This window comes from Castanea sativa, chromosome 1 (assembly GCF_040712315.1).
Source record: "Castanea sativa cultivar Marrone di Chiusa Pesio chromosome 1, ASM4071231v1".
NCBI classification, from domain to species: Eukaryota; Viridiplantae; Streptophyta; class Magnoliopsida; order Fagales; family Fagaceae; genus Castanea; species Castanea sativa.
The window spans coordinates 834,261-854,082 of NC_134013.1; the positions used below are offsets into that span (position 1 = coordinate 834,261).

The 19,822-nt window shown below is 33.5% G+C and overlaps 2 protein-coding genes across 2 annotated transcripts; one reads left to right on the top strand and one right to left on the bottom strand.

Annotated features, from left to right (window-relative positions):
• The first annotated feature begins 692 nt into the window (after positions 1 to 692).
• LOC142621955 (glutaredoxin-C6) lies at positions 693 to 1,587 on the top strand. The gene has a single exon (XM_075795344.1). It carries the CDS (start codon positions 802 to 804, stop codon positions 1,291 to 1,293), a length of 492 nt encoding a protein of 163 aa, XP_075651459.1. The 5' UTR covers positions 693 to 801; the 3' UTR covers positions 1,294 to 1,587.
• Positions 1,588 to 9,360: 7,773 nt separating this feature from the next.
• On the bottom strand, positions 9,361 to 16,931 carry LOC142622791 (putative ADP,ATP carrier protein At5g56450). Its single transcript, XM_075796326.1, has 2 exons — positions 16,193 to 16,931; positions 9,361 to 10,391 (listed from the first exon to the last, which is right to left on the bottom strand). Exons 1-2 carry the CDS (start codon positions 16,742 to 16,744, stop codon positions 9,759 to 9,761), a joined length of 1,185 nt encoding a protein of 394 aa, XP_075652441.1. The 5' UTR covers positions 16,745 to 16,931; the 3' UTR covers positions 9,361 to 9,758.
• Positions 16,932 to 19,822: the final 2,891 nt, after the last annotated feature.

The following is a 19,822-nucleotide window of genomic DNA, read 5'->3' on the forward strand; positions in this document are numbered from 1 at the left end:
GAATTTCTACTCTAACTTAATTTAAGTGTATATGTGTGTGAAACTCTCTTGGAGACTTGAATCTCGACCATTTTCCCCCACACATCACAAGCGTTTATACTTGTGGAGTGCCCTTGACATATGTATTAATTGTGAAAAAATGTGTCACTAGAATTTTTACGATGATACGGGTATTAATCAAACCGCACAATTGCATCTAAACCGAACAAAATTGCTTGCGAAATGGAGTCATTGCACAACACCGAAAGTGTCGGTGAAATAAAAAGTAAGTCATTTCACCACCACTTATTGGAGTCATTTCACACGTAAAAACTTATTGGACGACTTTTAATTAGCTTAAAATAAAAAAAATTAACCTAAAACAAAGGAAAAACTAGTTTTAGGCTGGGCCGATCCCACCAAACCACATATATGATCACAATGTTAAAACACCGAATAGCATCATACAATATGATGATAAAAATGGACCAAAATCGCACCACCACTGTCGATGCCGTCAATGATTCAATTGGCACGTAAAAAATGAAAGAGACGCACACAAGAGTAGGCGCGTGGGGGTTGCAATGAAAGAGGGGTTTGATTCTTAAGAGAAGCTAAGTAGGAGTGATACAGTAGTTTGTCACAGTATATTGTGATGTAAGCAACCACACCACACCCTCCTCTCTTTTATAAAACTCCACCCCCCCACACTTACACACACACCCTCCACTTGCTTCCGTTGACATCAACACCCTCTCTCTCTCTCTCTCTCAAACTCTTTCTCTTTGTTTCTTTCCAATACACACACACACACATCCGGCGATGCAAGGACTACGACGCTGCTCAGACGACATCATGAGGCTCGACCTGACAGGCCTATCAACCCCATCATCATCATCCGGAGGAGGAGGAGAAGGACCCCAACAACCACCACCATCATCATCGTCTTCTTCATCATCATCATCTATGCTATCCATCGACGTGGCGGAATCGGCAGAGGCAAGGATCAGAAGGCTGATATCGGAGCACCCAGTGATCATCTTTAGCCGATCCTCATGTTGCATGTGCCACGTGATGAAGAAGTTGCTAGCCACCATCGGGGTCCACCCTACTGTCATCGAATTAGATGACCACGAGATCGCAGCTCTACCCTCCGATGACTCTGATTCCGACTCTCCACCACCTCGTAACCCAGCTGCCCCTTCTGTCTTCATTGGTGGCACTTGCATCGGTGGCCTCGAGTCACTCGTTGCTCTCCACCTCAGTGGCCAACTCGTCACTAAGCTCGTTCAAGTTGGTGCCCTCTGGGTATGACACAACCCCTATATAATACTTATCTTATTCCTGTTCCTATTATTATTATTATTATTAATAATAATAATCTTTCTATCTAGTTCTAGCTAGACAACAACCTCGTGGTTCTTCAACTTCAAGTTGAACTTCGATAGTTCATATTAGTTGTAGCCAAACAACATAGCTACAAAAGTACAATCTTTATGCTTCTCTTGTACTGTCCAATTCTCCAAAACCAGTTCCAATATGTAATTTTGGTCCTAGTAGACCTCTTTCCTTCTTATTGATCCTTATAATAATTATTATTATTGTTCTTGTTCTTGTTCTTGTTGGTTTTAGGAAATAATTTTTTCCTTTTTTTTTTTTTATGGGTTCATTTTAAATTCCATTTTGTACTACATAATAATAGTATAGAAATAGGAGAATATGTGCGAGTATGGTTCTCAGATACCTTTGCGTGGGTGATACTCGCTAGTGGGAGTGCAACACGTGTATGTGCGAAATATGTATGCTCGAGAATACACGACTCTTTGGGATTCACCGTTTTTGTTCGTTTACCGAGTTGGGGTAAACAATTAGCAGAAAAAAAAAAAAAAGCACTTTGATCAGATCGGGGGTCCCTACCATGTGGGCCCCTTGACCACTTGTTATGAACTCACAGCCGTTGATCAGTTTCGTGTGCCTCGTGGGTGACCTCTGCTCGCATCAGTAATAGTTGTTAAGTGGTGATATATAAATTAATTTAAAAGAAATTAGGGTTTTTTAGTAGCAATCATAAGACGATCATGACCGTTAAAAATTTTGCGGATCTTGCTCCCCATGTAGTAGGTTCTAGCGAAAGAGGAGGGGATTTGGGTACAGCTTGTTTTTTGTTGAGTTGAGTCTTAACTTTGTGAAAAAAAAAACAGGCGAGCGGTGAGAGTGAGAGTGAGAGTGATGAATGAGTGATTCCGTCAAAAATAAATAAAAAAGACAAGTCTGACAAAATTCCTCTAATTATTGCAAATACCCTTCCTTTCTTTTTTAGCTTTTGCTTCTTTCGAATCATGACCTCATAAACCATGCATATATACAATTCATGAAATATCCAATTATTCATGAATAGAATCAAGAGATCTATGAAGTTTTCACATTCAAGAATATTTCACTTAATTTACCCAAAGTTTTGAATTATTCCAGTTAATTACACCTACTCCCATTTGTTGTTATTCTTGTAGATCCAAATTAATGTGCTGAATAATAAAGAAAGTGTGAAATTTAAGCTTTTTTTTTTTGGTGTGTGTGCATATATATTGCAATTTTGTTGTTCTTGGGGTCATTCATATATATATATATATATATATATATATATATATATATATATATATAGTATGCTGAAATGCAAGTTCTTTTTATATTTTTTGCTATGTGCATATACATTTTGGGTGCGACTTTTGTCTAGTGTGACATAACACTAGGGTCGTTGTGATCATAACACGTAAATAGACCTGTCTCACAATCACAGCTAATTCAATACACTGGATGCACTAGATGAAAGCAACGCCCATACATTCCAGTATCTTGAAAAAATTTAAGAAAATCTCCATGGTGCCTCTCCACGTTGTGTTCTATAGTAAAAGACTTTTTGAGAGAGACAGAGAAGAAATAAAAGCTGTCGTGACTTGGTATTATGTCATGCCTAATAAATATTGCAGTATGGAAATTAATCTTTAAAGAGATCTGTGGTATAGGTTGGCACCTTAAAATGAATGCAATGACAAGCTCAAAATTTGTGTCAGTACGTGTCATCACATAGTATCCATGGGTGCATCATGGCATGCATGAGTACACTTTCAGCAAACTGACAGTTTCATTTATTATTATTATTAATGATTATATTATATATACTAGTTCTGAGAAATAAAAAGAAACTACCAAGAGCTAGCATTCTCTTGATATGCGTATCAACAGGCTATCTCAAGTATCAGGAGATCAATATGGTTCATATTTTCACACACAGAATTTTGTAAGAAACCCGAGTGATTATTCACTAATTTGGGAATAATATATGTTTCTTTCTATCATTTAGTAAATGATCTTTCTATCATTTAGTAAATGATCTTTGTACAACGCAACCTAAGCTAGCTAGCAAGACACTTCAAGGCTTAATGTTTCTATCTTGAAGTAGCTTTTCACCAATTTTTTGTGAACTTTGATGGGCGCTTGTTAGCTCACAGTTTCATCATCATCAAATGAATCATCATCATTCTACCAAAGGGTGGTAGCCTGATAGTAAGAGTCTCTTGAACCATCATCTTTGCGAGTTTGAAAGTTGTGATTCCAGTTGTGACGCTTTAGTTTAACATGCATGCCCATATGGATAGTTTCAAGAAGGTTGAATGGTCTCATGTCATAAAATTCGAGTTTAGTTGAGCCAAGACAATGATATGCGTGAATCTTTTTTTTCTAAAAAAAAAAGAAGAAGAATCTTAATCATCTTCTTCTTCTTTCTTTTAATTTATTCATTTATTTCTTCGGATAGATATATAGTTTCATTTTGTCACCATGCCATCACTATCAGAGCTCGAACGTACCTAACTGTTATTTAATTAAGGGCATTGACACAAAACATACGCACTCAAACACTGATAGCTTGAAACCCTTGAGGAGAAAGGACCAACTCCCCTTTGGAGAAATTAATTTATACATTAATTGAAATGTGGTCCTATTTCATTGCCTACAGGATTTGAGGTACAGACTTAGCTTATAGGTTAAGCCTTTTGCATGATGTAAAGTATATACACATGTTTGACTGCTTTTTTTTTTTATTTTTTTTTTATATATAAATAATTTGATAGTTATGGAGTCGGGAATTGGGATATGAACCTTTCGATGTTTCTATTAAAATGCATTAAAAAATATTAATTAAACTACATTACGCGACTCTTGGCGATATATCTATATATATTGTTTTTAAAACCATACACTTTAGATGTTTAATATAGAACAAATTGAATGAAAAATGTTGATGCTAATGATGAACTTGTTGTGATCCAAATTCTATAAAAAGAGCAGCAGGATTTGTTTATATGTGAATTTTACTTATACAGATTCGTAGAATAAATTACACTTTCGTAATATATTCTATAGTTTATATAAGCATATATAAGTTCATTTCTAAGCTTCATCTCTCCTCTTAGAATAAGAAATTTTTTCCAAGAGCCTTATAGTTGGATTGGCACCTCCCCATATACAAAGTGCTTGGAGGTCTAGAGGGGAAATGGTTCTAGTTGCAGGGTTAGCAGCATGTTGTAATTATTTCTCAAAAAAAAAAAAAGAATAAGAAAATTTTAAGGATAGCTTCTAACTTGCAGACCAAAGACCTTGTAGCTGAATTGACACATTCTTATATACAAAATACTTGAGGGTCTAGGGGAGAAAGGGTTTGAGCTGCGGGGTTTAGCAGCATGTTGTAATTATTTCTATAAAAAAAAAGTTTCTAACTTGCCGTATATTAGATTCTCTAATTATATTAAAATACATAATTGTATTAATCAATATAATACAAACAATATTATCTTTTTTAATAATAATAATATTTAATGCAACTATGTGTTGAAATTTAATTGAAAAACTTAATATATTGTATTTAAGTTTTACTCTTTAATAATGGATTCAAGAACATCCACCTAGTGCTTTAGTGCATGTGTTAATTATCAATGAAAACCTTCTCAAAAAAAGAAAAGAAATATATATATATATATATCAGTGAAAAAGTTTAGGTTCTATTTGTTTTGATGTAACATAATTTTCTTAAGAAAAATAAGCATTATTTTTGTGTTGTGGGGCTAAAGTCTTGAAAATGATCACCAAATAACTCTCTCAAGACCCGGAAAAAAGAAAAAATGAATTTTTTCATCAACAGATATTCCAAACAAATTGTTGTTTCACATACCATTAAGTGCACAGATAGTCATTAATTCGGAGACTCAACAAATACTATTTCTTGTAAAGCAGAAAAGTACAATTAGGTTTTAGGTTGGAACAGGAACTGCACGACAATCAAACTACTTGAATCCACATTCATCCCAAATAGAAAGAAAAATATTCAAATATGCTAAAGTTTTGCAACAAACAATTTTCATACAAGAAATAAAAAAACCACAAGATATCTAATCCAAGATACAAATCAATCAAATCAAAAGACAAATGGGTACAAATTAAACATATCAATTGTAGAAATTAGAAGATAGAAAACGACTTTAAGAGCATTAGCATTGGCCTTGTAAAAGCCATAATATGGTATTTTTTAACATCAAACCACAAAAAATGCATTATAAGGATTTGTAATTATAAAATTTTTTACAATCTTGCTACAGTACCATCCTATATCTAAGATGACACTGTAGCAGGATTGTATAATAAAATAATAGAGTTTATTTATTTTTTGATGCTTCTTCTCTCTCCCCTCTCTCAATCATAATTTTATTTCTCTCTCTCTCTCTTCTTACCCAGTTTTTATTTTTCTCAATACCAATCTTCAATTGACTCATTTTTTAAGAAACCGAATGCTAATGCTCTAAGAAACTTAATTTGAAGAGGGATTATTAACAAGGGTAAGTGGGTTGACAATTGACAACATGATTCCCGTTATGATTTTAATATATTAGTAGTCTGTTTATTCTAACATAAATATATTTTTAAACTCTCAAAAGCAAAATTTTTATTTAATAATTTTTGATACCTGTTTTTACATAAATTAGAAGATAAACAAGATTCTTACTTACATTAAAATTACGGAAAATAAAGAATAATAAATTGTGATGCAATAGTATTCCTTTTCTAAAAAGAGAACTTAATACTAAAATGTTTGATCAATTAAAAAAGTGGTATATGGCAGCACTAAAACCAGAATTGAAAAACAATATTTTCCAATTAAGGTAAAATGATAGGATGTGATGGGTGATAATTACATGGAAGAGTCCAACCCCACTTTCACATCTGAGGGACCCACAATTTCCTTTGTGTTTGGAAAAGACAGCTTGGTGATAACAACAACATCAACCACCACAACCACAATCCCCCCAACCCCACGAGGGTGTGGACCCTCTCATACAACCTTTACAGCCTAACGTAAGAAGAATCTCCCTCTGATTCTCTTTCTCTTTTTTATTATTGTTATGATTATTATTAAGAACAATAATTTTTTTGATAATCATTATTAAGAACAGTAGTAGAGCATTGTTCATCAACTATTTTATATAAAAAGCTTATTATTATAACCTAAATTTAATAATAATCATAATATTATTATTATTATTATTATTTGAAAAAAGCGATCACACTGACGCTTCTATCTAGTATTCCAATACGTCAGACATAGTATAATAATATTCTTCTTAAAGTCTATTGTGCCAGTATTAGATTTAATATGTTAAAACAACATTAGATACGAGCTAAACCTGTAAAACAAAATACGTGGTAGTTAAGCAATCCAAGTGTCCCACTGAAAATTTCCTTGAATGGCAGAGATATAGGTGACAAATTGTCTTGATTTAATGTAAGTCTAAAGTTCCAAAAGGCTCTTTAAATACTTAATCAGTTTGATTACTTTAAATTTAAATGTTGCCCTTTATTTCTGGGAGGCGTGAGGTCATGGTTGCCTTGATTTCTTTGGTGGGGTTCCCACTATTATTTTGTTTTCTTTTTTCTTTCATAAGATACACGTAAATAATATATATAAATAATATAATTTTTTAGTGATGAATTTGGTTAAACTCAATTATTTAAAAGAGGGTTTAATCCGACTCAGCTAACACCTCCCCCAGATCTTTGAAGTACCAAAGCCACTGAATGCCTCGTCAACGCATTGCAGTATGGAGTTAAGGCAACGTCACCTAAAAGAAACCTCTTTTTTTTCTTCTCTTTGGCTTTAACTTCTTCCTCGCTCTCTCCTTATTCTGTTTGCTGTTTCTCCTCTTTTCTATCAAAAGTCTCGTAATGAACCAGCATCTCTATCAAGCAAGGTATCTCGCGGATATATATGCATTTCATCTCTCACAATAGCGAGAAATATACTCTATGTCGAGATTGGGTATATATTTTTCCTCTCTTATGGCTGATAAGTCTCGTTGAGAAGAAATATATACCCAATGCAATGTATACATTCTCCACAATATGAATATAATGTATTTGTATTTGTGAGGCATGCATCTTGTAAGAAAGAAAATATATATCTTATACACATGCTATTTTGTTTATTGAATTAGTGACCTAAAAAAAGAAAAAGAAAAAACAATAACTAGTAGGTAACCCTCTAAAAAAATCTTCATTTTTATTGAAGTTTTTTATTTTATTTTTTATCATAGTTGTTATTAGCTTTATTTGAACAAGAATTCTATAGTATGTTTTAATTTATCAAAGAGAATCATTATTATTACTTTGGATATATTTTTTTTTTGTACATGTTCAAAGGAAACTTGACAACTTATACATACTCACATGATAAACTCTTTTATATATATATATATATATTATCTTGACTGGTTTATCAATACCATTATTTGACCTTTAAACCAAAATTTTTGGCTTCGCCACTGATTACATGGAAAACTTTGTATTTTTATCACTTTTTATTTTATATATATTAGCATTAACACCATGAGTATTCATATATTACAAAGAAACAAAAATCTATTGTCCTACTAAAAGTAAAAGTCTTCTACATTATACTTCACAATTGCAATATGTCATGTGTTTACCTCATTATTTACTTTAACTTTAGGTACTTTTGAAGAAGGGAAAAAAAGGATGTAGATTGTGGATGATGGAACATAGGATTGAGCACACATGATTTTGATTCGTCAATTTCTTGCATAATTGTACTGGCCAAAAGAAGTAGATATGATACGATAAATCGTAATCATAGTTGGCATGACATAAGCAATGAGTTCATAACCTGTGCAATTAAAATTATATTTTATGGACCATATTTATTCATTTTCTTTTCTTTCATTTTTCAAAAAAAAAAAAATTTAGCCGGAAATATATCTATGTTTTCTGAAGAGTTATAAAATTGAATTCAAAGCTTTCAGCAGAATGAGCCTCAACTAGGCCCAAGTTTGCTATGGGGAGTTGAACCCATCACCCTAATCAAGATTTTACCCTATATGGCAATGGGCTTTGGTGTGGAGTGGAGGGAATATATTCTTATTCTAAACGAGTCCAAAATCCTTGTTGAAGATTCTTTTTTGCATATAAGCTTGGTGTGCTTAAGGGCTTCGGCCTTGATGGTGGGCCCCAAGGCTTGTAGAATTATGAGGTAAAGCCTAACATAGACCAATAAATAACATTCCTCCCATTATTTCAAAAGTTTTGGGACTAGTTTTTATTGTTGTATCTTCAAGAGCATGCTATCTAATAATGGATTTTGCTCACAAATTGTCTTGTATTATTAAAACTCACATCAGTATTTAATCGTTTAACAAACACACAAAAGTTGCACACAGATTTTTCCAATACTGCGTAAGTGGATTATACAATTTTAACCTTAAAGATAGGGGTCTTGACTCTTTGAGTACAATCAATGAGAAAGAAAGGATATGGGAAAAGAGGCTACTACTCATTGTTTAGTCCAGTTTCGTATTTGAAAAAAGAGAAAACCCTTCAATAAGTAAATCTTACCAGAATAAAAAGTAAACTGAATTTTTAACAACAACTAATGAGCTTCTTGTTGTATTTTGTTATGAACAAGAATTAGGTACAATACTTTTTTAAAATTTTGCTACGTGAATTTTTCCTCATAGGAAGAAAATGTATTTTTTAGTTAAGTAGAAGTTTTTTCCTTTTGTTATTATTATCACATTATTTTGATAAAGCTTTCCAAAATATTAATTGACAATTTAAAGCTGTCAAAATTAAAAATGTCATGGACTTACCAGCCTAACTTCAGCTCAGTCAGCATAAGTAACACAAAGGGAGCAATGCACACCATGTCATGATGCAAATGCAAATACTCTCTCCTGTGCTGTTTGGCAATTGCTGCTTTACATGCTTCCGGATATCCCATCTGATATCCTCTTTCCACATGCCTAATCCACAACAAAAAAGGAAGAAAAAGTAGAAAATGAATTGCAACTTTCACATTAGATTGCCAACATCATGATTTTTTACCCTATGTTAGGGTGGAGGGAGACGGGGGACAGTAGAGGGGAAGAGGGAGAAAGGTGACAAAACCGTACTAAAAATTAGTATAAACCAATTTCTTTCCCCTCTCCCCTCTGTTCCAACAATACTCTTTACTGTTTTAAAACAAAAAATTGAGGTGTAAGTTGCCAGAGCCCCAAAATGCAACTTGGCAAATGAATGTCATTACTGCATGTTACACAAACTGTATAAGCTCTCATTTGCGCTTTACCAGGTATTCCTCCTGTAATATTCATCTCGTCATTTTAATCTTACTGTAAACCTTTTGTTAAGATGAAATGACGAACCAAAATTGCTTCCTGCTATAATCTACCCCAATTCATGAACTTCTTCACCTCGTCATATAAGACCAAAACGGCAGCAGCACCAGTACTCCTAAACATATTTGAAAGAGCCCCACGATAAAATGAAGCCAACCCCTCTCTCCTATAAATCTTCCTCCAGCAGTCCAGGGTGCTATTGTACATAGGCTGTTGCAAGCCAGATTGCATCATCATTCGCCTTCGTACTGTATCCAATGGATATGACAACAACCCAGCAGATGTTGTGACTGCCTGAGCCACCACCCATCGCTTCCACAATGGCAAGTCTGGCTTAGATTCTTTAGACAACATCTCTATTATTGTATCAAAGCCTCCAAAATAAAGGCCACGGTGAACAACCATCCCATGTAGAGAGGCAGGAAGCCCACGGTAGACCCCTCGAATCCCATCTTTTTCATATATGGTAGTCAAGAAATGGTAGATGCCTCGAAATTGACGAACTTCAGTTCTTCCAACATCAGCAGCGAGACGAGTGTGTGCAATATCAAGAGGATATATTAAGATCAATGTTGTACAGCCGGCTGAAGCCCCAGCAATAAAATTGGCAGATGGGCCAGACAGAAAATGACCATCTTCAAAGTGTCCACTTCTTAATATGTTTTTATAGAGATCCTGTGGGTGGGGAAAAAAAGAAAAGAAAAGAAATTAATACCTAGTAGTCCTAATAAATTGGAATAAAATGACCATTTGGAAATCTTCCCCTACTAATGACTTCCATTGACAATCAGATACAATAACAACATCTACCCATTGAGATGCCAAACAGGTTTTTAAAGTTTAGTCTGTGATATGTGGTTTATAAGTTTTTGCTCATATCATATATAGAATTAATTTGGGTAAATGAACTTACTTGAGACCAGACATAAGACTTACTTGAGTTTCCAACACCTTCAAGCTCACAAAATTGCAATTTCACCATCTCTGAAGTGCACCAAAAATTGATCCAAGTTTTCAAACTTTTCACATGAAGTTCTTGGATATTTAATTCAAAACCTTATTTCAGATCCTACAAGTCTTCTATAGCTAATCACGCATTTTCTTCTTCTTTTTTTAACAGCTAATCACATAACTTGTATTGACTAACTGATAACTTTGACAAGACACCCATCGCATTTCTCTACCTCCATAGATTGTTCTCAACACCCTAGTATTTTGTTTCTATTGCATTGTGACTAAGAATAACTACAGTATTTGACCCTTTTCTTTTCCTATCAAAAAAATAACTACTGTATTTAGTATTTACAAAAAAGAGAGAAAAAAAGAATAAAAATTCATAGTTGACAACCTGTAGTCCATCAGGCATGATAATTCAATACCAACAACATTTCTTTGTTTTTTAGTTTACCCAAAAAAAAAACACTTCTTTTTCGTTGCTTTCATTTTCTAGGCATGTATCTCTTCTAAACAAAGAAGGAGTTGTCCTCTTTCAAGAGCATTTGGGAAAATAAAACTTTACAGGAAATATTGAATGACACTATTTTTTTTTTGATAGGTAAAATGACACTATTTAGTTTATATAAGGCTTGGCTTTTGTTATTTTTGCTGCTGCTATTTAGTTCCTAGGGCATAATGATTCATCAAGGTAAAGATGTAGCTAAGAACTCAATTTCTCAGTGAAAAATACATCATAGCAACTTGTTGGAGTTTGCTTTCTCATACTTTACACTTGCATTTCTTTATGCAGTTCCCACTTCCCAATTCATTCCTAGTCCCCTCCCCGGCCCCATCCACCTGGTGTATCAGTTTTCCAATTTTTTTTTTGCCAAATACAATTCTTCCATCAGCTGGGCCCCAAAACATTGGGGACTAGGGTTTTGTTGTTGTACAAAATTTTTACCAAATACAATTCTTCCATCAGCCGACCCCAAAATATTTGGGACTAGGTTTTGTTGTTGTACAATTGTTCCATCAGCCTTCAAGTATCTACACCCATTCTCTGCAAAATTGCTCTATCTAGGGCCCTTTACACACACACACACACACACACACACACACACACACAACTTGTTATAAAAAATACAAAATTGTCATTGTCCTCAGATTGACCCTCATGCTACCATCAAATTACTTTTATTTATTACATTTCTAACACACATGCAAATAACGTGAACCTTTCTAAAGAAGAGCCATTTGGACTTGCCTCTAATCAGTAAAACCTATGGGAAAACCCCACCAGCCAAAATCAGATGCTGGGTAATCTTGGGGCATTCACCCCTAATGGGCTTAGCAGTAAAACCTACAGGCTAAGAAGATTAAGTTTATTAATACTTTTCATATTACATTCTCTGACTGCCATGACTTCTAAAATCATCTACAATTTAACTCATGATGTGAAAAAACTTTCAAGATTCTAAATTCTTATCTTCAACTAAATTTTTACTAGCATACATTGACTTTTCCGAAACATGAAAACATATAGAGTTAAGCTAGAGACTGGATCTCATGTTAAACTTTTTTTGCTAATGAGGACATCCATAGCTCTTTGAGCACTTGATTATTCCTCTAGTATGTGTAGTCCCTCTGTTCTACACAAACCAAGTAATTACAAAAGGAATCCCTTGGCATAACAGTCCATTCTAAAATCCATCAATTACCATGACCCAAGATATATACTATCATAAACTTGCACTGATCTCATAGACACTAGATGATCAGAAAATAAACCAGTAATCCTACCCTTTCTCGACCAAAATTGTTTAAATGTTATCTCTTTATTACTAGATGATCAGAATACAGACAAAAAATCCCACTCACTCTAAATGCCAGCTTCTCAATTTTAAAAACAATAACATTGGACCACACAATATTCAACAACACAATCCTGAAAATCCTCTGCCAATCATTCCTTGCCTCAGATAGATTCATAGAATCTTTTTTTATTTCCAGGTAGCCCAAATGATTACAGGGGTGACTCCCCTTATAATATTGATGATTAATCCCCCAAATTCTTTGAGATTAAACACTATAACATCTCTAAGAAAATGTTAGGATATGACACCCTATATTTTCTTTTCTCCATGATTTTTATCATACTCTTTCATATTGCATTTACCATTGCTCTTAAATTAGTCACCTCATCTTTCCAGTGCTCCCAATGCTTTTTTTTACCCATTGATGGTACAGAGAAACTGATCATAGGGCTTCACTAGAAGAACAAAGGAGCATCTGTAGTAGATGTTCCCATTGGCTTCCTCTAATCCTCTAAAGACCTTTGTTTTCTTGGCCTATGGATCGGGTGCTAGACTATGCATGGCTGCATGTGATGTGAGTTCCCCAATCTTGAAGGAATTTGTTTGAGAATGAAAGAAGCATTTGGAAAAGAAAATTTTAAAACTCAGAATATCCAGGTAGCTGCATTATTATTGTTATTTTTTTTTTATAGGTACGCATTAAATAGAAATTTAGCGTACTAGCATGCCCCTAATTACAAAAGCAACCACTTTGTGTGTTTGTTACATATGGAAAATTGCTACCAAATTGACAGGTATAAATTGCATGGCCTTGCATGTGGTGGACATACAAAGTAACAAGACCTATACTTTTATGTCATGGGATAAAGTTGGTATTCTTTGTTGCCACATTAAGAGTGCAATTTATTTAACAAGAGAATAACTTTTGTAACAGAATATTTATAAAAAAAAAAAAGTGAAATTTGAAAATAATTAAGAAAGTAGGTCAAAATTTTCACGAACTTATTTCAATTAATAGGAAAAAGAAAAAGAAATCTATCTATAATGGGATTTAATTATCATTAACACTGCTCTTTTCTTTTGTTTTGTTTTTTTTTTTAATGAAAAGTAGGATCTTACAATCCTCTATCTAATACATAAAACCCCCAGTAATTCTCAATAAGATCCCAATTTTAACAACCTTGCCAAGAAGTTTTGACGCAACCATGGAAGATTAATTTGTTACTACTTAACAAATTCATCTATTCAAGATATATTTTATGTAGAAGCCATGTGGTTTTAAAGGTAAAGTTATATGTTTCTCTAGGATTAAACGATCTTTAATTTGGGTTTTTAGTTAAAGAGTTAAGGTCAATTTTGAATTCTGAGGCAAAACTGTTATTTTTGTAACCCTATGAATTACGAATATTTTTGTGGTTTGGTTGGATCTAGAATTTTCTTAAGAAATATCCAGTACAATAAGGTGCCAGATATGGGAACTTGAGTAAAAAATGGAGTATCCGTGGATCCTAGGCTACGATTCATGGGTATTTTTCATACAGCCCCTAAAACACTACAAACTTCTCACCTTTCTTCTTCCTTACAACCCCAAGTCAAGCCTTTCCTCTTACTTATCAAATAGTCATAAAAAAACTCATCAAAACCTAGTGAAATTTGAGCCCTAACCCTTTCTAACACTAAACTCATCCACAACTCCTCCAAAATCTTAACCCACCACAAGCATACCTAGAGAGTTTAGAGAACTTTTTCTTAAATAATATCCAATTTCTTCACAAAATTTGTGGTTTTCACCAATGTGGAGTCGATTTGAGTAAATTTCAACTACCTTAGATTTTTTATTCTTTAAAAAAAAAAAAAAATTCAAAAACTCCAGATTTTGATTGGATCTTTAATTGTCATGCATTGATCCCAAGGATATAAATGGATTATAGATAAAGAAATATAAAAGTGTGCCCACTAAAGAACAAGATATGAAGAGTCTTCAAACTATAGGTAGTAAAACAAGGCATGAGAGATGATGGATGTATGGTCCAGCAAATGCAGAATATTAAGAGAGAGAGAGAGAGAGAGAGAGCAGCCAAAGGAAAGGGAAAGCGCCAAAAATCAGAAAGGATAAACTCAAGAAAGGACAAAGGAAGGAGAGTGGCGTCCATGGGATCCGCATCTGATGAATAAAATAAAAATTTTAAAAGGGAAGAGTATGGTTGGAGACAGAGAGATATTATATTGAAAAATGTAATTAGACATAGTTCCATCAAAACTGCCCAGCCCTTTTTATAATTTTTTTCAAATTCCTACTTCTAAAAATGGTAATTTGGTACATTTGACAATGAATCTTAAGAGTCTCAATGAGAAAAAAAATGTTCAGAGATATGATTGACAATATGGATCATCTTATTCAGCAATCAAAAGTCCCACAGTGCATGTACTAATGCTGAAGAGTAGGAGATTATGTTGCGCAGTTATTTGGTAGAAATCATCAACAGTTCTTATACGCTATCTTCCCCAATTTTTTTGATAAGAAATAAGTATATTAAAAAAACTGCTTTATGCAAACTAACACAAAGCAAAACAGAAATTACAAAAAAGAAAAGAAAAGAAGAAACAGAAAGGAAAAACTAATTACAAAGACAAAGAGAGCTAAAGAAAAAAGAGAGAGAATCACTAGATGTGAATCCCCAAGCCCTAGACCAATCAAAAAGGGAACCAGTGAAAAGAGCAAGCAATTGATCATCGGATCTATCTAAGTCCTCAAAGGTCTGCCAATTACGTTCCCTCCAATATAGGATAATCAAAGCATGGAAGGCTCTCTTAATTTTTGAGCGCATAAGTCCTTAATTTCAATCCCCCACTCCCCCCTCTGGGTGAGACCTTTGTCACTTCATCATCAAATTTGTAGTAATAGTGTAATATCCAATCTCCCAAAAAATCCCTTAAATTGAATCTAGTTTTTACACCAGAAGCAGCATCAAATCCCGATTAACTCCCATCTGATCTCACACGAGAAGAACACTGCAAGGTGAATGTATCTCAAAGTTTCTATTTTTATTTTTATTTCTTTTCCTAGGAATATTTCAAAGTTCATTTCGAGCACTGCAAAGCCTAAGGGTCTTCCCATTTTTCATTAATAGAAATGTTTCTACGGATATTTCAAGCACTGAAAGGTAAGCCAAATACAAGAGCTTATTCAGAACAGTTGCTATCTTTCCCTAAAGTCTTCAACAACATTCAATTGGAAGCACTATTCCAGCCATTTTTACACACATTGGGTCCAAAACAGAACGCTAAACCATGTACATATACTACTACCAGTTAATACAGTACTAATTCAATTCAATAAGTCTAGACACACTATTTCTCACAGTTATTTTCACAATTGCCGACACAGCCTGTTGTGATTAGTGGTGGACCTAGGTGAAAGTGGTGTTGCTCTAATGTCTAATCCCAACAAATTATGTCAGCAATGGTGAAAAAGTATTGTCCTAGCATTACTCATACCACCTCTCACAGAGCAACCTAACCTCTTCTTCATCGAGGCATTTTATCACTCATGTTATGCACTAAAAAAAAAAAGAAAAAAATCAACATTGCTTGAACCAATGCCAGAATCAAAACCCCAAATAAAATAAAATAAAATAAACTTGCATCCATATCTTTGATACCCAACAAAAACTAACGCATTCAAACACATAAACAGATATAAAAAGTTGCAAACTTTAATACCTTGAGTGAGAAATTAAGAGCCACAGAAGGGTAATGCCGAATAACACTGCTCCCATTGCCTCTCCAAAGAGAAACAATGCCTTCCTCACGAACAGTACGGACTATGCAATCCAACATGCCCTTGAATCTCCTACGGCCAGTGCCACCAACAATGGCCAAGTTGCTCTCTTGGGTCTGTAACAAAAGCTTGGCTCTCTCTATTGGGGCCACAATCGTGTGCACCATCCCACCCATCACAGCCCCAGCCATCAGATCACGATGAAAGCTCGTCAACCAATCAGACGGCCCATAAGATGTAGATGATGAAGATCGTACTGCCCTTTTATTTTCTGGGTCATCTTCATCTTCCTTGGTCATTATATCAAACACCTTCAACTTCAACCCCAAAACCAAAGTATAAAAACTCTTATCTTTTTTTCCTAAGACTGTGTCATGGTATTGTGTCCGAAAGTGTAGAAAATGGTGGGAAAATTGGTTCGTTATTTCTTGGTGGTTAAGAAAGAGGAAAACCCATTTATAAGTATTTGGGTTTGGGGGGTACAAAAGTATCATATACTGTACCAAATAAAGAAGAAAAAGAAAGGCTGCTAAAGCCAAAATAAAGGTTCAAACTTTTGGTAAGCACTACTATCACGAAATCACACTTTTTCTCTCTGATGAGAGAACCTTGAGATATTGGTCTCAGATGGAATGGAAGTTGCAAGACGCAAGACGCAACACGCTTTCATTTCCCCCAAACAAAAAAGATCATCAAAGGAACATATGCCTTTATTCACCCAAAAATTAAAACTAAAAAACAAACCTTTTTTTTTTTAATATTAAATTTTTGATAGAATATATATTTCAATATTGAAACAAAAACAAACAATCTACGCAAGGTATACGTATCAAGGGTGTAATAGAATAAGGTTAAAGACAACTTTTTTTTTTTTTTGGAATTAAAATTATAAATTACGATAATTTTGTTTTTCAGGTTTCCTTCTTTTATTTATTTATTTTTCATTTTTGGTACTTTTACTTTAATTTGTTTTCTATTTAGTTACGCCATCTAGTTTGTCCAATCTCGGTTAGCTTTAGTGGTCACTCTCAAAAACGATGTTATTTTGGTTGACTGAGAGTCCGTTTGTGATTTGTTTATTTTGTTGAAATTGAAAACTTTTTGCTGAAAGTACAGTAAATAAAGGTAAAAGTTAGCTAAAATAGTATAGTGTGACCCATGAATAGTACTAAAAAGTGCAATGAGATCTATGAATAGTAGCAAAAGTAAGCTGAATTATATAATAAGTTGGCAAAAATAATCTTTGCCAAACGGACACTTAAGCAGTGTTATTTTGAAAAAAAAAATGAAGTTAAAAGACTCAAATGAAAAAAAAAAATACAAAATTTAAATAATTGGAGGGTATAATTTATAATTTAGTCAAAATTTTGATAACATTTTTAACAATTTGTTTAAGGTGGAAAGTTGTGAAGGGAGCAATATCAATTTCACATTTGTGATAATATTGCTTCCATCACAATTTGTTAAAGTGGACAACTATTTTATTATACAACTAACAAAGTTTTTCTTAGGCCGTAGGAATTCATTATGCATTATGTGGCTGTCATAAGACCATTTATATATATTAAATATCCATAAGATCTAGGGTACAAAACTTCTGTCCTCCCTCTTAGGGTCACCTATAAGAAATTTTGAATTTTATTATTATTTATAACCCACCGATGTCTTTCTCTTACTTATGTTTTTATTTTAGGCTAAAATATTTTTTGATCCTTGGATTGATATCATGTTGTTCATTAGATTATTATTATTATTATTATTTTTTGAGAAAGAAACGCACACAAGGAAGAGAAAATGAAGTTCTAATATAAAGACATACTATAAAATCAACTAAAAAGTCATGGTGATGATCATTAAATTTAAGATTTAGAATTTCAATCATCAACTTTTTTATTTTATTTTATAATTTTGATACAAGATAGAATTTCTACTCTAGCCTAATCTAAGTGTATATATATATGTGAAGCTCTTTTTAGAAGACTTGAACCTCAGGCTTTACCCCTACACCTCACAAGTATTTATACTTATGGAGTGACCACCATACCAATGGTGCGTAATAGTAAAACATTAACTTAAGAATAGTTATTTATAATGTGATAATTTAGTTACAGTGATCTAACATTAGTGGAATCATCACATTGGCAATAATTATAGCGTTTAACATCTAATTTGTTCTAGTGGGACTGATAAAATCTCTTGTTAATGATAAGAGCAATCATTATATAGTAGATACCTTATATAAGTTCGAATTATATTATATCTATAAATAAATAAATAAAAAGTATCGAATTTAATTGTTGTATAAATATAAGAAGCAACCAAAAGCCATTTTAGTATTTTATTTTTTTAACAGTCTAATGACTATTTTCCTTTTTATTTTTAATTTGCTCTCTCTGTCTTATAATTATATCATTGAAGACGCATGGGGTGATGAGTCAGTGTGAATCTTTTGGCGTGATTGACAATGCATTTAATCTCAACCATGAGCAATGGTGAATGCATGCTGATCTGCATGATCACCATCCATCTAGTCAAAACCCCAATTCCCAAATGTTATCACCACTGGATAAACCTTCCGTCCAAAACCAATATATATACATCACTATTTCTATGATGGCGTGCCGTACCAAGGTATTGAATAATCAAATATATCAACTTTCATTTTCTTATCTGTTTGTGTGTCCCTTTCCTCCAAAATATATTTGACCTGCACATGCACAAGAGTTTAATCAATGAAGTAGAATAGTTGCTTGGTGAGGATTGCAACTACGTTTACGTTTTGGACTTTCATAACATGGAGACATGGAGGAATAACTTTCATGTAGCTTCTTAATCTCAGGTGTATGTGAAAGTGACATGCTTCTCTTCTTCTTTTTTTTTTTTTTTAAGTTGAATTTATTCCTCCCTCAACATATTCTTCTCTGCCTCTCTACCAAAGGGCATGAGGCCCAACAACAAGAAGTAACAACTGCACGGCTTGGTTTTGTAGGGTAGGGGGGTCTACTAAGGATTCCATTTTAAGCACTAGGCTTTGTTTTTAAGGGCACTTTTAAAAAAATAAAAAATAAAAGAGATTTTGGAGAAAGCCAAAATATAAATATTTTTAATTTTAAGCCAAAGCAAAATCTATATCCATATAGAACTATGCCATGTTTCTAACACTACATTCCCCACACAGTTATACATCAAAAAACAATAATTAAGAAGAAAAAGTCTGTCCCCCTCGAAAAAAGAAGAAGAAAAAGTCTAAATAAACAAAATGTATCTTCAATCCTTGAAGACTTAAAAATTGCACTCAGCAAGCAAGCCAAAAGGTAAATTATAAAATGATGGAGCAGATCTCTTAAAATTTTTATCCAAATATCATTTTGAAAAATTCTTTGATGCAATGGACTTGTTATTATCTTCAATTAAAGTTGTTATTCTTCAACTCTTATTCCCTTAATGTGGCTTTCTTCTCTCCTGGTAGCATATAGGAATAGTTTGAGCTTTCTTTTTGCTCCAAGCACACCTTTGAGTTTGTAATTAATCCAGAGATATATCTGTCCTCCATTGCGCATAGACAAGTTTCA

Bases quoted from the DNA above. Each gene is read 5' to 3' on its own strand.
- LOC142622791 (XM_075796326.1), bottom strand. From the start codon at position 16,744: ATGATACTTTTGTACCCCCCAAACCCAAATACTTATAAATGGGTTTTC. The intron at 10,392-16,192 runs GTATTAAAGTTT...CCCCACCCACAG, and splicing joins CTCTTAATTTCTCACTCAAG to GATCTCTATAAAAACATATT.
- LOC142621955 (XM_075795344.1), top strand. From the start codon at position 802: ATGCAAGGACTACGACGCTGCTCAGACGACATCATGAGGCTCGACCTG.